The following is a 15,696-nucleotide window of genomic DNA, read 5'->3' as shown; positions in this document are numbered from 1 at the left end:
TATATATATATATATAATTTAATTACTTTTGAGTCTTGCTACCTTGTGTGAAATAATATCCCTGAGTGAGAGGGATAACGGCATTTCTTTGTCCACAAAAAATAATTTCACAGACAAAATATTAGAGAAGAACATTGTATGATCGATATACATGCATAAAATATTAGATTTTATTGTCGTGAATGTTTTGGGTAGTTTACATGAAATAGTAATTGTAAAATGGCTAATTCTGATGCGAATAAAGTATTGTCAATGTATTTTGTCTTTTTCTGTCACTGCATGATTTGCAGATCTGTGACAATGGGGTGGTCCAGTTTGACAGCGGTATTCGACCTGTAACTCCTGAAAAGCTGGACAAGTCTGCGTGGTTCAAGAAAGCGGCCCTCGCTCCTTACCTGTCCAAGTCTGACCCCACCGTCCTGAATGGAGAGCCAGAAAAACTGAAGACAAAGTTTTACTACAGCGTGTACGAGAGGGGTGATGGCAACGACAACACTGACGCCATATTGGAGAAAGCCAGAGATGACGGGCGCAGTGTCCCTGGTTACCATTCTACAGGTGTGTATGAATCTACATTGTAGTGTCTGTTCCCTGACATGATATCAACCCTGATAACAGATTTTATTGTATCACTGTCGATGTTATCATGTAGAGGGATTGAGAAAAAGGCGGACCTTTTTTCGGCCAGTGCTCTGGTCTTCGTCATATGAACACGAGCGATCGCCATGGTGTCACGGCCAGTGAGTGGTAGCCTAAAAACAAGGGACAGTTGGGTGATTTGCCTACCGGTAATTTGCATATGTATTCGAATAATTTGCATGTAGAACCCGATTGCTCAGAACACACGAGCTTCCAGTGTGACGTACGCAACCGGACGTTGAAGGTGTTTGGAAGTCGATATCGCCGACCGACCCGGTTCTGCGAATGTGCCTTGGTGCAGATGATCTATTTCACTCCTCTCCTGGAACAATCACGTTCCATGTGCAATATCTCCACATTTTTATATAACGTTCCTTAGCTAATATAGCTTTTGAAACCTGATTCCGCTATATCTTTATATTTTTTCCACACAATAACAGCTTACACACCAGTTTGGGCGATGGTGATCACGTGGGCGAACGTTCCTCCAGACTGCTCGGTCTTTGGGTCAGACTGTCCCGTGGAGCTGTCTCGTTTACGGGTAGGTTTGCCGAAAATTGTTAAGGTGATACAAAATGCACATGTTATCCACAACCTTACTATGCAATCAAGACGAGCCCCTATATGCCCGAGGAAAATGGCCTTTTAGGCAAGTGGTGCTCTTACAAAAAGCATGGCAACAAGACACATATTTCGATGTCGTTTAGTTAGGCCACACTGATTTAATTTTATGGATGACATCTGCACGCGCATTGATTTCCGCCTGCTTAAAAAAAGCTGTGCGTTGAGGGTCAAGAAAAGCTAGGACAGTACATCTGCTCTATGTTTTTTTTTAGTTATGTCCACTATATAAATTATTGTTAGGAGGACAATTGTTTCCGCCATCCAATTGTTGGTGTATGCTTTGAGCAAAAAAGGACGACAAAGATATCTTTTGTCATACCGTTCTCCAATTATTACCTTCGCCAAGAAGGTTATGTTTTCAGTAGCGTTTGTCTGTGGGTGTGTTTGTGTGTGTGTGTGTGTGTGTGTGGTTTAGCAAGATAACTCGAGAAGCAGTGGATGGATTGGAATGAAACTTGGTAGGTGGGTAGGTCTTCATGAGACCTAGAAATGATTAGATTTTGGGGCCCCTGGCGGCTTTCCTAGGTACTGCAGCAGAACTTCCGGTTTTGATATCTCGTGATCTGGACATGCTAGGGTCACGAATTTTGGATGGCAGATAGCTCTTGGGATAGGGAAGAAGTGACATGAGTTTGGGTCCCCTAGCGGCTTGTTCTGGAACTGCAGAAGCATTTGTTGAAAATTTTTCGAAGGAGGATAATTCAAGAACCGGTTGACGGATTGTCGTGATTTTTGGTATGTAGGTAGTTGAAGTGATGCTTGACATGATCAGATGACAATTATGCAAATCAGGAGCTAATTTGCATAATTAATGAGGAAATTCTATAAATCTGCTTTGTTTGATAATAGAACTATGAAACACTTGTGACATTTGTGAGAACGAGAAAAAACATCTGAGGATATAGATTATGTAAATGAGGGCCTAATTTGCATAATAAATGGCAAATTTTTATAATTTCATAGTTGTAACTGCTGGGAATTTCATACTTGCCACATTTGGAAGTTAAGTGAAGGTGAACATCAACAAACATAATTTATTCAATCATGGCCTCATTTGCATAATTTATGAGGAAGTGCTATAATAGCATTTTTGTTAAGATAAGGCTGTCATTGGTTGTAGAATATGATCAACTGATATAATCCATGCAAATGGGGTTTTTATTTACAAAATCAATGATTAAAATTGTATAATTTGTCAACCACAAGGGTTAACATCATTTGGCGAAGGTATGAGATCGTGGAACTCTTGTTTCTAATGATCTTGCCATTCGCCAACAGCGAAATACATTCCAACTGGCCATATCCACAGATGGCACGGAGTCGTTTGCAACGTTCGTCTACCCCCCGAAAAAGCAGGAATGGTTTGCTCCAGGTAGGTCAGTGGCTGTCATAATAAAGATGTAGCACTGTTCGTGTATTCTACTTGCATATCATGTATGCTGTGCTTCATACAATACATCAAAATGTAGTTTGTATATAGTCTACTTTGCAATCAAGCACGTTATTTTTCAAACCTTTGCGAACATGTAGGTGAGGTAAGGTATCTCCTAAGAATGCTGCAGCAAAAGATGAAAAGTAAACCTTGTCGTTCTTTGTTGTTTAACAACAGACGAGGCGGAAAAGCCCAGAGACGGGAACCAACCGCGGGTTAGGGACGCGGCGGTTGCCGGCTACAGCGCCGGGGACGGGACGGGCTTAGGACCTGGTAACGTGGAGGGGATGTCACCTTTTTCGGGAACGAAAGCGATGAAGGATCTATACCGTCGTCCGTCAAATAGAGCAGGTAGGCACGTTTTCACATCTGCCTCCTACAGATGAAAAACAATTGGTCACCTTGGTGAATTATTGGACTAATGCTAATAAGACTGGACTTAGATGTACAATTGTAACGTATCATGAGCTCTGTCTAACAGACAAGATATGTTTTGTAATAGTTAATTAGCGGTTAAAGAATTCCGTCACTTCTTGTTTAATTCGATCGGCCAGTCTTTCCCTCTGACATCTGCTTGGTACGTGGTTTTCATTTAATATATAGCAATATATCCGACACCCAACCATCGGACGAACAAACGACGGAACGTGATACTCAGTAAAAAGCCCAAAAGAATAATAAAGTATGTTAATGATAGATTCTAATATTTGCTGCAATCCTCGTTGAGACACCAATACAATCAAGGTTTATTGCAATTGTAGCAGGTACAGTGTATGGCATATGATCAAACTACTAGCTTTCTATAGCTGGCATGGGTATAGCAAAATCCTACATATAGGTTCAACGGGTACTATATTTGGCAAAATGTTGAATGGGACTACTGACTGAGAACTTAAGTACACCTCTACATGTACAAGTACGTGCTGAACTACATTATACTATATTATAAACTTAACTACGAGTACTATACTTCACAGAGTGTTAAATAAACTACTGGCTAAGATCTGTTACAAGTAATTCTACATTAAGGTGTTAAGGCACGATATACTATGCTTAATAAAGTATACAATGAGGTCTTGTATGTCTATTATACAGTCATGTTTTTGTACATGTTGATATTCTTACATAGTTATTTTGACACGTCCATGCTGCAGGCTACTGGAAGTTTGCACTACAACACCAAGGGGCTCGTCCAGTTCCTGCGGAAGCCGTGGTGAGCTGTTCGGCGTGGATCCGTAAGCAGGAGTTTGACACCCCGACTACCCTGCCGGGTTACCATGAGTTACCGGCCCCCGGGTCTTGCCCCTGCACCCTGGAGCAGGCCTATCATGATAGGAGGTATCGTCTTTGCCCTTTTTTCCTACATTGCCTGTCGACCTATTTTGTGTACGATTCCTTATGATGACATATGAAACATATGAAAACACATACCATTTTAGCCTTACATATACATGGATAAATTGGGTATGAGACACTTAAAATTCATCACAATTCGTTTTATAATTTATAATTCTACAATAAAAGGTAAGGTACTATTCTTGAATCTGGAAGTTCTGCAGCTGAACTGCATGAGGTTGTCCTTTGTTCTCTCATAATTATAAATATTGACATCATAGAGCATTTGCAATTGCTGCACATATTCTTATCATTTATTTATTCATTTATTATTATTTACTTTAATTCATCTATTGGCTTTGTCGTTCAACACGCATTGCTATACCTGACCCAGTGGCTATTGCAAATGGCTAGACCTGCTGACAAAACATTTCAAAAGAATCGGGCATGGGCCGTATACCAATTTGTAAGATTATCTTTAGGTACATAAAAACATTGTATACAAGTTAAATAATTAGAATTAGCGTCTAAAGTAGCGTCGTTTATTATAAAGGCTAGCTCAAGTCATAGTAAAACGTATAACCCAGTTAACATTAGTTAATATATATTCAGCAGAAACATTTTTAGACTCTTCTTATAGCCCTATCCCAGTTATTTAGTAAGTTGATTGCTACTTGAATCAAATAGTCCACACGATTTCATACTAAATTTTGACTTTAACATTTTCCAAACAGGTACAGTTTGATAGGGTTTTACATCAGGCGGAGCAACACCCCTGACATATGCGCTATCAGTAGGGTCAAAGTTCGCTCCTTCGTGGACTCCAAGATGTACCGGATGTGGAGAACCTGCTGCTACGGACCGAGCTACTACTGGAGGGAAAGGAAACGGCCATGTCCATGTGTAGGTACCATTTGTTTGTCTTGTACACTAGAATGCAATCTGAATGGATAAAGAATGTTTAACAAGAGCCGACGTTTCTATGACAGTCTGTCATCTTCATCAGGTTAACTATGACTGGTTCTGGTATATAGCTATAGGTGTCACTGTTTCACTGTGCACTGGTGCACTGGAGCTAGGCGTTACGGTTGTTTGGGACGGTAGACCAGTCATAATTGCCCTGATGAAGATGACAGTCATCGAAACGTCGACTTTGGTAAACAAGTGGTTGTGAACTTTGCTATGCAATCACTCACCAACCTGATGGAATTATTTACGGGTGTTAAATGTTTGTGTATTTGTGTTTCAAACAGCACTAAAGAATGTAAACGTATCATAGCCCCATGCTGTTCTACATAGTCTCGTGTAGAGTAGAGTAGTTTAGAATACATGTACAATGCACGTCAGTTTATGTAACATTACTATGGAAACGTATACGTAGTGATCAAAAACTTCACACAACGTTGTAGTAGTAGACATTTATCTATCAGGCAAAATACTTTTTTCGCTTCTTCGTTTACATTGTTAGCATACAATGCTTATCAAGCAAAGAAAAAAAACGAAGTCACAAAAACATGACTTAGCGGCTAGTCACTGCAATGAAGAGCTTTATGATTCAATATTAATTGTTAACTCCAACAGGTAAGAGACAGGATTGGTGGGGGCAAGCTAAAGTCAGGCCATGCCGGAGGACATCTTGTGGTGGTAAGATATATAATCATCATTATTTCTAAATCAAATGTTTTCTAGATAATGCTATGGACTTCAATATGTTCATTAGTTTGTCTGAAAATGTTTGGCTGGAGGAGGTCAGCAGTGGTCGGAGCGTTTGGAGTTTATATTAAGTGAAATCTAACTTAAATTTGATATTATTTGCATAGAAGGATATGTGTAGCCTAAACCTGCTGGTCAGACCGCTCCCTATTCAAAATTCAGTTGGTTGGTGGTCGGAGAAACGTTCTGAATGTGTGACATGGGGCTTGAATACCTATTCATAACCCGTACAGAATAACCAGAACGAAGACAGGGAGGCTTACCAGAACTGTTGTGTCAGCTCTTCCAACTACTACTGCAACAGGTTCAACCAGCTTCGTCCGCGCTCCGTCCCGAACGCCGGTGCCAGCTGCACTAACTACAATATCAATAGTGGTATGTTATTCATAGAACAATAATTTTTCATTTGCAAACACTTAGACGACATAGAGAAAGAGATAGATGACACCACATACAGTACGGGAGTGTGAAATTGTTTGATTTCAATATCCGAAAATACAGATACTAGATTCAATGAAAAAACGTATCATCTGGACCCTTAACCCAAAAAACAAATCCCTCAGAACCTCCGAGACTTATAGCTGCCAACACACATACTACTAGTCAAACCTTCCCTTGAAGTGAAAAAAGTATAATCATTCCAGGGTATTTTCACTCTTGTGGAGGAACCCCTCCCTTGACCAATTCTATTTTCGTCTGAATTTGGCAGTTGTCGGGCCCAGACGTTGCACTAGACTGTCCTCTACGTCCCCTCCACTCCCCGGGGGTCCACTCAGTGGCTCTTATCGTCCACCCCTTGTCCTGATGCCTCGCTGTGTTTCCAAATATACTTGGGTAAATATCTTGTTTTATCCACAGCCCTTGCACGTTCGTGGTATGATCCGCACATCCAGACACTGGACGGGATGAATTACACGTTCAACGGCCTTGGCGAGTATGTTCTTCTGGATCTCGACGATGGGGAGTATCAGGTCCAGGCTCGGACGTCTCAGGCTGAAGGTCAGAATCATAACATATTCCTTCTATTAACTCCTCGTTAAAAAGGCAAACATAACCACATTCCTGGTCATTCCTCTGAAGCAAACAAATACCAATTTTGTAATTTAGATAAAATTAGATTTAATTAGATTTAATTAAAATTTGGACAAAATCACTACCTGTTATATAAAAATATGAGTGTCCTGTTCCTACGGCACAAGCAGGCATTGGAACTGCCATTACCTTTTTTCTACGTGCCTTCCTTCCAGGAACGAGCCACGCAACAGTGTTCACCTCCATTGTCGCGTATCAAATGGGCCGTTCTCCAATCCAAGTCAACCTGGTCGGAACCGATGGTCTCCAACTGTACGTTAACTACACGGCCGTCGACATGGCACTCTTTGAAGACTTGGAACATGAAGAGGAGGTGGAGGATATCGCTTCTGTATCCGCACTTTCCAACTCTTCTCTGCTGATCTTCTTCTACAACGAGCTGTCAGTGAAGGTGACGGCTCAGAAGGTGAGCATCGTGCATGACGACCAGAGTAATAAAATATACTTCATTAAAAAAAATAATGCTCAGACTCAATCGGTATAAAGTGAGCTGATATAAGGTCCTATAACTCTCGAATTAACGAACGACCGAGTGCGCAAAGGGTGAGGTACTTGCTTCAGCCACATGCTCTAGTTCCACAGAGCACAGTCAAGTTTGAGCAAAAGACGGACCAGTATTATCCTAACTGTTCCTTATTGTTCTGGCCCTGGACACAAGGGACAAGTGGAAATGTAATTAAATGTAAATGTAACTAAAATGTAACTAACGTAGACCCACTGTTGCAGTCAAAAGAAATGTTACCAATGAGCACTTTCCGCAAAGCAACCAGAATCGTGATAGCCTTAACATTGTAGATGCATAATATTCATCTTAATCCAGCTAATTTTCTGACTATTTCTTTTTAAAGTCCAAGCATTATCGTCGCCATCATTTATACCATCGACAGGCAGTGCCCTTTAGACACCTTTGACACCCAATACTTTTCATCCACACCAGGCAATGCTGCACCTGGAGTACGCTGTTCCCAATAAGTACCAGAAGAAGACTAAGGGACTCCTGGGTTACTGGGACGGGGACTCTGAGAACGACTTCGTGGCGTTTGATGAGAGTGTCTTACCGAGTGGTGCATCTGAGGAGGACATTTTCACTCAGTTTGGAGAAACCTGTAAGTTTTATAATTCATTTTAAACACTGCACGAAATCCATTCTTCAAGAACACATTAAAGCATGTGTGTACCTTGGCGCAAGCTCTGTGGTGCGCTTAAATATGGGATTTCGAGCAGCAAAATTTGCCGTTTGTACAGTTGGTTTGTATGTCCGATGATATTAAAGACTACTTGTAATTACTGTAATTACTAGCGTAACTAGTAATATAAGTGATACAACGAACTCAATTTGTTTTTTCATATATAGGTTAATTCATCTGTATCCACTTGTTTGATTTTTGTACGAATGTATAGTTAATGATAATGTATAGTTGATACTTGATGTTGATAATGATGAGTACGAGAGGATCACCAGTAGACTCTACAAAAGCCACTGTACCTTTGTTGTGTCAATATCTTTACCTTTACCTGGTCCCATCGTCATGCCTGACGGGGGAATATAATATAATGACATTGTCCAGTATTAGTATTTTTCATTCCATCCTGTCTCAGGCCCTCGGCGAGAGCACCCTGCCAGTGATATGCTCATCCAATCTTGGATATCGTCACCCCACCTTAGCCTCCTTTGCAGACTTGTAGGGCGTCGGCGTTACTGTTTTCGCCCCCTATCTCCCCGGCAAAACTCCCTTGGCGAAGCCGTTGACTAATGGACACTCCAATGGCCAAAAGATACTGCCTTGTCACCGCGATCTGCTTCGACATTACCGTTGATATCCCCTTGTAATATGTGAGTGGTGATGTTTCCTCCTCTTGTGACATGTCCAAATTAAAGCTGTATCAATATAAAGCTTGCATTTATCGTGTACAGGGCAAGTGACAGAAGACGATGGTCCAAAGAGAACGAGATTTTTCTACGAGCCAGGCACGAGCACCGACTCGTACAAGGACAGCAGCTACGTGCCACACTACACGGACCAGGTGATCTTCGGCAGTGCAGAACTGGAGCAGCAGGCCAATACCGTGTGTGAAGGCGACAGGGAGTGTCTTTTCGACATTTTTGAGACCGGCGACGTTGAAGTTGGGGCGCTGTCAGTAGTGATGAAGGAGGACCTTGAGATCGAGAAGATAGTGAGAGGTATATGTTCCGACTCTTTTCATGGAAAATTAAATGTTTACTCCTTAAATTACGGATATTTCTTTTGGACAGAAGGTAAAAAAACTTTTCTGATAGCTGTATTTCAAGCTTTTTTAAACACTCTCGTAATTGTATTTTGGCACCTACACTTATTATTGAATAGAATTTGTTTGCAATGCAGTAGGGTTGATTCAGCTTACTTTGTAGATTAATGACCAGATGTTGCATAATGGAGCTTTGGTTTGAATAAAAATGTCCAATTAGATCTTTACAAACTTATGCATCAATTTGCAGAGATATTCCCTCCAACATTACACGGACCAGAGGTAGTCAACGCTACTGTGGGAGAACAGCTCCAGTTTACCGTGACTGCCGCCGACAGAAATGACCTGGACATGATGTTCGAGTTGGGCCCGGAGGTCCCAGATGACGCCACGTTGTCCGTAGCGGGAGACGTGGCGACGTTTTCCTGGGTCGTGACGTCAGATGAGCCGTTTAACCTGCAGGTTGACGTGACGAATTCGGAGAACGCGACCGCCCAGCTCTGGCCAACCGTCAACATGTGCTCCTGTCTGAACGGTGGTTTCTGTGAGGGACAAGCTGCAGCAGAACAGAATATCAATGGAAACACAAAGTATGTTTTACTTCATTCTAATGAACATATTAAGTAAACAGGGTTATTTATCATTGCATGATTTATTTCATTAAATAAAGCAAAAAAAATATATCACAACTTAGAAGAACTGAAAGAAAATTAAGCATAACTAAAATATATAATAAATACCAAATGTTTTCCCAAATACATGTAAGTAAACATAACATAATGTCACCAGTATACACATTGTATTTCACCATTACATTGCATAATTACATTGCAAACATACTTAACTGTAGAATCTTTAATTTCAAGTTTTCAACTCAATTTCAGATTTACCACTTTGGAGTGTACTTGCCCAGCTGGGTACACCGGAGAGAGATGCGAAAGCGACATCGACGCATGCGTCGAGAACTTTAACCCTTGCTTCTCTGGAGTTGTGTGCACAGACCTGCCCCCGCCAGCCGACATCGACGGGTTCGACTGTGGGGACTGCCCGCCTGGGTTTAACGGAGATGGCCAGAACTGCATCGGTGAGTAGTTTTCTCCACATACACTATGAGTGGAATTCATTTACAATTAAAGTTGAAGCATTATTACCGCGTCCCGTGCCAGCGAAATTGTTGTAATTATGTTACGCCGAAGGGCGGTTATACCGGCTATACAGATACAGATATTTGAAGGTATATGTTATAACACATATCCTGTAAGCATGAAGGGGGCATTATTTCTGAATGACGTTGAATATAGAAAGGGTCAATCTAGGCATGTAGCAATCTTCTTTCTTCTTCTTCTTTTTCCAGACATCGACGAGTGCACCACCACAGAAGGATCTGTTTGTCATCATGTCTGCATCAACAGTGTCGGCAACTTCTCTTGTGGCTGCAACGAAGGCTACTATCTAACGGATGACGCGGTTTCCTGTGAAGGTAAAGAGATTATTTGTTGTACAAGTTGGTGTATTCTGTCTACGTCAAGAACTTTTACGTTCAGTGGTCAGCGCTTATAGTAAGTTATACAATTGCTAGCTAACTATACCTACTAGGGGTGTTTGTTGCGTGGTACTGAAGCACGTTTTTAAACATTAGGCTACAGTGGCTTCATATGGATGACATCCACCTGAGCATATTTTTTTCATTCCCCTAAAACCATAAAAGTTTAGGACCAAATGTTTCTTTAGGTACCTGACGGATGAAAGTGGTTGAAATGAAAAGAAGAAAATCGAATTATCACGGCACCTTCCCAAAGTCAAAAACGATATGGAAGAACAAAGATAAAGAGTTCATTGATCGGTATACGTACAACTGTGTACAACTTTCCTGACAATCTTTATAAAATTACATTTCATAATGACTTGTCTTTTTTTGTTCTGGAGTGCTCAGAGGATGTCAGCCATATAGTCAAATCAGTTTGGCCTTAAAAGGCGTGTTAACCAGAAAGAAGTATCTTTATAAGTTAGTACACTTTCAGATCATTAACTGTTAAGAAGTAACCGCATGCTGCATCGTAGAATAGATAGAGAATTCCATGTCTTCGGATTGAAATAGGTCTTGCATTCAGCTTTACCTTCTTATTTGCCCTATGTCATTTTTAAAATAATACAAAGTATCTCTTTTGATTATTGTTGTTTCAGATGTCAATGAATGTGATCTCCCGAACAATTGCACCCAACGTTGTCTGAATACCGACGGGTCTTTCGACTGTAGCTGTCAGGACGGATTTACCCTCGCATCAGATGGGCAAGACTGTGAACGTAAGTTTCTGGCGACACATCAGGGGCGAGCTTAATAGTACAATGTGTAAGACGTCTGCAAGAGTTCTAGGAGTTGTACACGAATGTCTGTGAAAATCGTTGATATCTCTGGAAGCTGAAAGAACGTCGTGATTCTATTGCTTGTAGGTAGCTTAAGTGATGCTTGGCATAATTACATGCAAATTATTCAAATCAGGATGTATTATGCATAATTAATTAGTAAATTGTATATGCTACGTTTTATGACAAGACTTATAAACAATATAAACAAATGACATATTTGATTGATTAAGCCTGAAGGAAATTAACGCGTCATCTTTGCTTCCAGCAAGCAACCCCTGCAGCATGGAGAACAACCCAGGTTGTGACGATGACTCAGGCTGGTGTGCCATTGACTCGTCCTCTGGACTAGCAACTTGCGTGTGTATGGCAGGATATCAGCTCAACGTCGATGGGATCACATGTGAAGGTTAGCACTTGTGTATACTATCAAACGATAGCGCTAATATTAACTATTACCAATATGGTATATCAATTTAGAAGACATATATACAATATCTATAGGTACCTATTCTAACTCACGCATAAAGTTAATTTATTTGCCACAAAAGAAGAACAATTGACGACGATAATGTTTGGAACAGTTCAAGCAACGGAATTGTCTGTAGCTTCCAACTTTTAAAAGATGTCTATAAAGGACCTGATAGAGGAGCCAAGTACCTCTTGATTTGTTTTTGGGTCCAAACAGACAATAAACAAAAACAATAAACAGTAAACAAAGTGATATAACCTTATGTGGTATCTGAAAATGTTATTTTGTATGTTCCAGATATTGATGAATGTCTTACCGGTGACAATCACTGTGACCAGCTGTGTAACAACACGATTGGCGCGTACGAGTGCTACTGTGAGGACGGCTATGAACTAACGGACAACCCAGTGCATCCCTGCGAGGGTTAGATAATATATATATATACATTAATTTTCTTCACGTCCCTATCATGTTTTTATTGCTTCAATATAAAGCTGTACAAGCTCGGAAATCGTATTTTTATATAACTATGGGGCTTTAATCCCAAGATAGCCTCCTCGGCAAGTAAAATGTCTTTCGGCCGATTTACATCTTATTGTTTCACGTTACACTACATCGATTATAGAAAGCTCTAAACGCACAAACAAATCGATGGCAGAAAAAGACAATATGGGGTTTTCTATCTTGACTGCAATTTTTGCCGTCGATCTTCTCATGCATGTACCATCTTGTGATACTTCTTCCAGATATCGATGAATGTTTCGAGGGCCTCTTCAACTGCTCGACCAACGAGGTTTGCGAGAACTCGGTGGGGAGTTATTCATGCGTCTGTGAGGAAGGAACCGAACTCGTGGATGGCGTATGTGTGAGAGGTAAGGATGTTGTAACTAGGACTTTTAGTTTGTTTACTTCTGAATCGTGTGCTCTAAAATCATGCAGGGTGCACCAATTTCATCCTGCATAGTTTTATATCATTAGTACTAAATGTTCATTGCATTCTGTTAAAGTTTGTTACACATATTATATAATTATCAAAATACAATGATTGACGACGCAATATTGAACCTTTTTGTTCAAACAAATTTTTGTGTGACCAATTTATGCCCCAAAATTGCTATCAACGTTATACTGTTGCACTTAAATAGCTAATTCATGACACAAGCTTTTATAAAATTCAGAATAGCACCCTGTATTACCAGTATACACCATTTGTCTGTACTGCAAGTGGAAAAATGTGAAACTGGAAAATAAATGCCCCATGTGCACCCTGATCTTGGAACAGGCGACTTTAGATTGGAAAAACATTTTTTAAACCCTTCTCATATTCCAAAATAAAGCAACTAATGTATTGAATTTCTGTGTCGCAGCCTAAAAACCAATTTAATATTTTACAGAGTTCGCAACTACAACTACACGCCCCACAACAGTGCCTACAACTACAACTACACGCCCCACAACAGTGCCTACAACTACAACTGCAACGCCAACGACTTCAGGGCCAGCGATGCCATTGGTCACATCCGCTGTTACAGCGTCAGTAGAAAAAGACACAACGGAGCATTCGACCGAGACCATGCCACCATCGTCAGCCATCACTAGCAAGATCACAGAACGATCCACAGTAGATGTAGAAGCTGCCACAACACCGCTATCGAGTGGGGAGCAACGCACAACCGACGTTCACCACTACAGGTCTTCGATTCCAACAACTGTCGAGAAAACAACTGGAAGATCCTATGCTATGACTGCGTCTCAGTCCTCTTCAGAAGAAGAAGAGGAGACTACGGAACACCAAGGGGATACAGTTCCATTTACTACGGCAGGAGAAGGTCGGACCAAAGGTATTCTGACTATGTTTACCTCTGTCCCTCTGTTGTGTGGAGGGTACAATTCCAAGTTGCTACGTACGTTGAAGTGGGAAACTAACTACTGTATGCGCCAAAAATCAGTTAGTCAAGCAAGAAAGCGCAAATGGACATGATTTTGGAAACGGTCACTAAATGTGGGAAAATATGAAACTTGACCGTTTCCAAAACCATATCCAGTTGCTAACAACTGATTTTTTGAGCGTATCTTATTACCTGGATGACTAACCTCCATCGACGTAACTTCTATATGGGAATTAGACGAGTTTCTCCTGTAACGCTATGTACACCCAAGTTTCTATCGTTGAAATTGTACCTTAAACAATGGGGATTCCTTATTCTATGTCCTTTACTTTTCAAACAGATCCAAGTGTGGCTGGTGAGTTGGAGAGGAACACCCTTTTGCTGACACTGGACATGGATATAAACGAGGTAAGCAAATAATCTACTAATATCTACAAATAATCTACATCGATATCAGTGAGCCATTAATTATGTGCGTGTTAATGTTTCAGGTAGTTAAGCAGTGGTACGTTGGGGCATACAAGACTATGTGCTGTATATATAAACATCGTGCCTTGTTCTTTGGCATTACTATGGCAAACTTTCTGGGATTATTGGAGTCGTTGTCTTGCTGGCATATTTGCACAATATTTTCAAATGATTTTAAATCTTAACCAGATCAAAGACCCATGGCTTTTTTTGTCCTACACTGGCGTAGTTCCGCATTCTTTGCGTTTAACTGCGGTGTAATACTAGCGGTGTGATGCGTTGCACGAGAAATGCGCATGCCTCCAAACCGTACATGACCAGGTAGATGAAAGAAAGCAACTTTTTTGCCAAACCTTTATTCGCACGCTCGCATCAGTTTTAGGGTTCCCAGAGGATGCCATCCATATAATCAACATGGCCTAAACTAAGGACAAATATACTCATTGTTTTGAGTCTCTTCCCTGTAGCTTACGAAGAATAGACTAGAGAATTTCAAGACCGTCGTTGCTGAGGAGATGACGTCATTCTGTCGGAGACACCTGCACGAGCTTGCTGACTGCAGAGTGTCCGGACCCGCAAGATCGTACGTATCTTCTGATTTAATTACCTCTTGTCGCCTTTTGTTACCTTTCTTTGAACAGCAACTTCTTAATGCTTAGGTCACATTTGCAAATCGGGGCCCGGACGGGCTGTCTGTATGAACGAAAAATTAACAATCCACATCAAGAGTATATACATATAGTGCCCATGATTATCATCGGAAACGTTTCTGTGTTTTGTTGACTTTTATATCGTACTTTTCGTTCCCAAAAGCTACATGCCTAATGCTGAGGTCACATTGCCAAACCGGGGCCCGGCCGGGCTGTTTCGATTTACGAAAAATCAACAATTTATATCAAGAATATAGGCACATTGGCATATAGGTTCACATTTATTAATTTGATAAACTTTTTTGTGTTTTGATGTCCTTTATATCATACTTTTCTTTCCATGAGACTGCCCGGCCGGGCCCCAGTTTGGAACTGTGACCTAAGCCTTAGGTTGTCTACCGGTGATATATAGAGAATTAAACAAAGAAGTTCTGCTACATTTCTCGTGATAACACACACAGGGATGCCAAAAGCCCTGTACCACCAACTCACTCAGTCAAAGAACAGTCAGTACAAAACACGTTCATCTTAAAAAAAAATCCATCAGACAGCCAAAACCAAAACCAAATGCCGAGCAGAAGAGATTCCTGTACCACAAGTCTTAGAGCTAGAACACTAGGACAGTTGGTGCATGAATGAACTTGTTAATGTATACAATATATTTCAAGTAAGGTGGTCTGTTATTACCCTGTGTTATTGTGAGACAATTGTTATTTTGTATTGGTGTATTATATGTTACGGATCACAGGAAGAATATCTGAGATGTTAGATAAATGTGGATCCTTATAAAGT

The 15,696-nt window shown here is 40.7% G+C and overlaps 2 protein-coding genes across 3 annotated transcripts in view; both read left to right on the top strand.

The window, feature by feature from the left end:
- LOC109467137 (mucin-like protein) overlaps positions 1-4,097 on the top strand; it is a 19,275-nt gene extending 15,178 nt beyond the window's left edge. The window contains exons 9-13 of the mRNA XM_019765071.1: positions 291-558; positions 1,080-1,180; positions 2,542-2,635; positions 2,873-3,046; positions 3,850-4,097. Coding sequence (XP_019620630.1) covers positions 291-558; positions 1,080-1,180; positions 2,542-2,635; positions 2,873-3,046; positions 3,850-4,097 — 885 coding nt within the window. The remainder of the gene's footprint in view (positions 1-290; positions 559-1,079; positions 1,181-2,541; positions 2,636-2,872; positions 3,047-3,849) is intronic.
- Positions 4,098-4,790: 693 nt separating this feature from the next.
- Positions 4,791-15,696, top strand: part of LOC109467148 (mucin-like protein) — a 15,819-nt gene continuing 4,913 nt past the window's right edge. The window contains exons 1-18 of one of the 2 annotated variants that reach the window (XM_019765090.1): positions 4,791-4,933; positions 5,612-5,674; positions 5,977-6,118; positions 6,602-6,742; positions 6,991-7,241; positions 7,773-7,941; positions 8,751-9,017; positions 9,312-9,651; positions 9,946-10,145; positions 10,416-10,541; positions 11,246-11,365; positions 11,694-11,834; positions 12,195-12,320; positions 12,644-12,769; positions 13,292-13,297; positions 13,331-13,738; positions 14,127-14,194; positions 14,722-14,837. In XM_019765090.1, the coding sequence (XP_019620649.1) occupies positions 4,859-4,933; positions 5,612-5,674; positions 5,977-6,118; positions 6,602-6,742; positions 6,991-7,241; positions 7,773-7,941; positions 8,751-9,017; positions 9,312-9,651; positions 9,946-10,145; positions 10,416-10,541; positions 11,246-11,365; positions 11,694-11,834; positions 12,195-12,320; positions 12,644-12,769; positions 13,292-13,297; positions 13,331-13,738; positions 14,127-14,194; positions 14,722-14,837 (2,885 nt within the window). In that variant the 5' untranslated portion in view covers positions 4,791-4,858. Of the gene's footprint in view, positions 4,934-5,611; positions 5,675-5,976; positions 6,119-6,601; positions 6,743-6,990; positions 7,242-7,772; positions 7,942-8,750; positions 9,018-9,311; positions 9,652-9,945; positions 10,146-10,415; positions 10,542-11,245; positions 11,366-11,693; positions 11,835-12,194; positions 12,321-12,643; positions 12,770-13,291; positions 13,739-14,126; positions 14,195-14,721; positions 14,838-15,696 lie in introns of both variants that reach the window. The other variant, XM_019765089.1, reaches the window with a different exon arrangement.

The sequence above is a fragment of the Branchiostoma belcheri genome, unplaced genomic scaffold (assembly GCF_001625305.1).
Source record: "Branchiostoma belcheri isolate BF01 breed outbred unplaced genomic scaffold, Haploidv18h27 scaffold176, whole genome shotgun sequence".
Taxonomy (NCBI): Eukaryota; Metazoa; Chordata; class Leptocardii; order Amphioxiformes; family Branchiostomatidae; genus Branchiostoma; species Branchiostoma belcheri.
The sequence above is the reverse complement of the archived record's forward strand: the minus strand, read 5'-3'. Positions and strand labels throughout refer to the sequence as shown.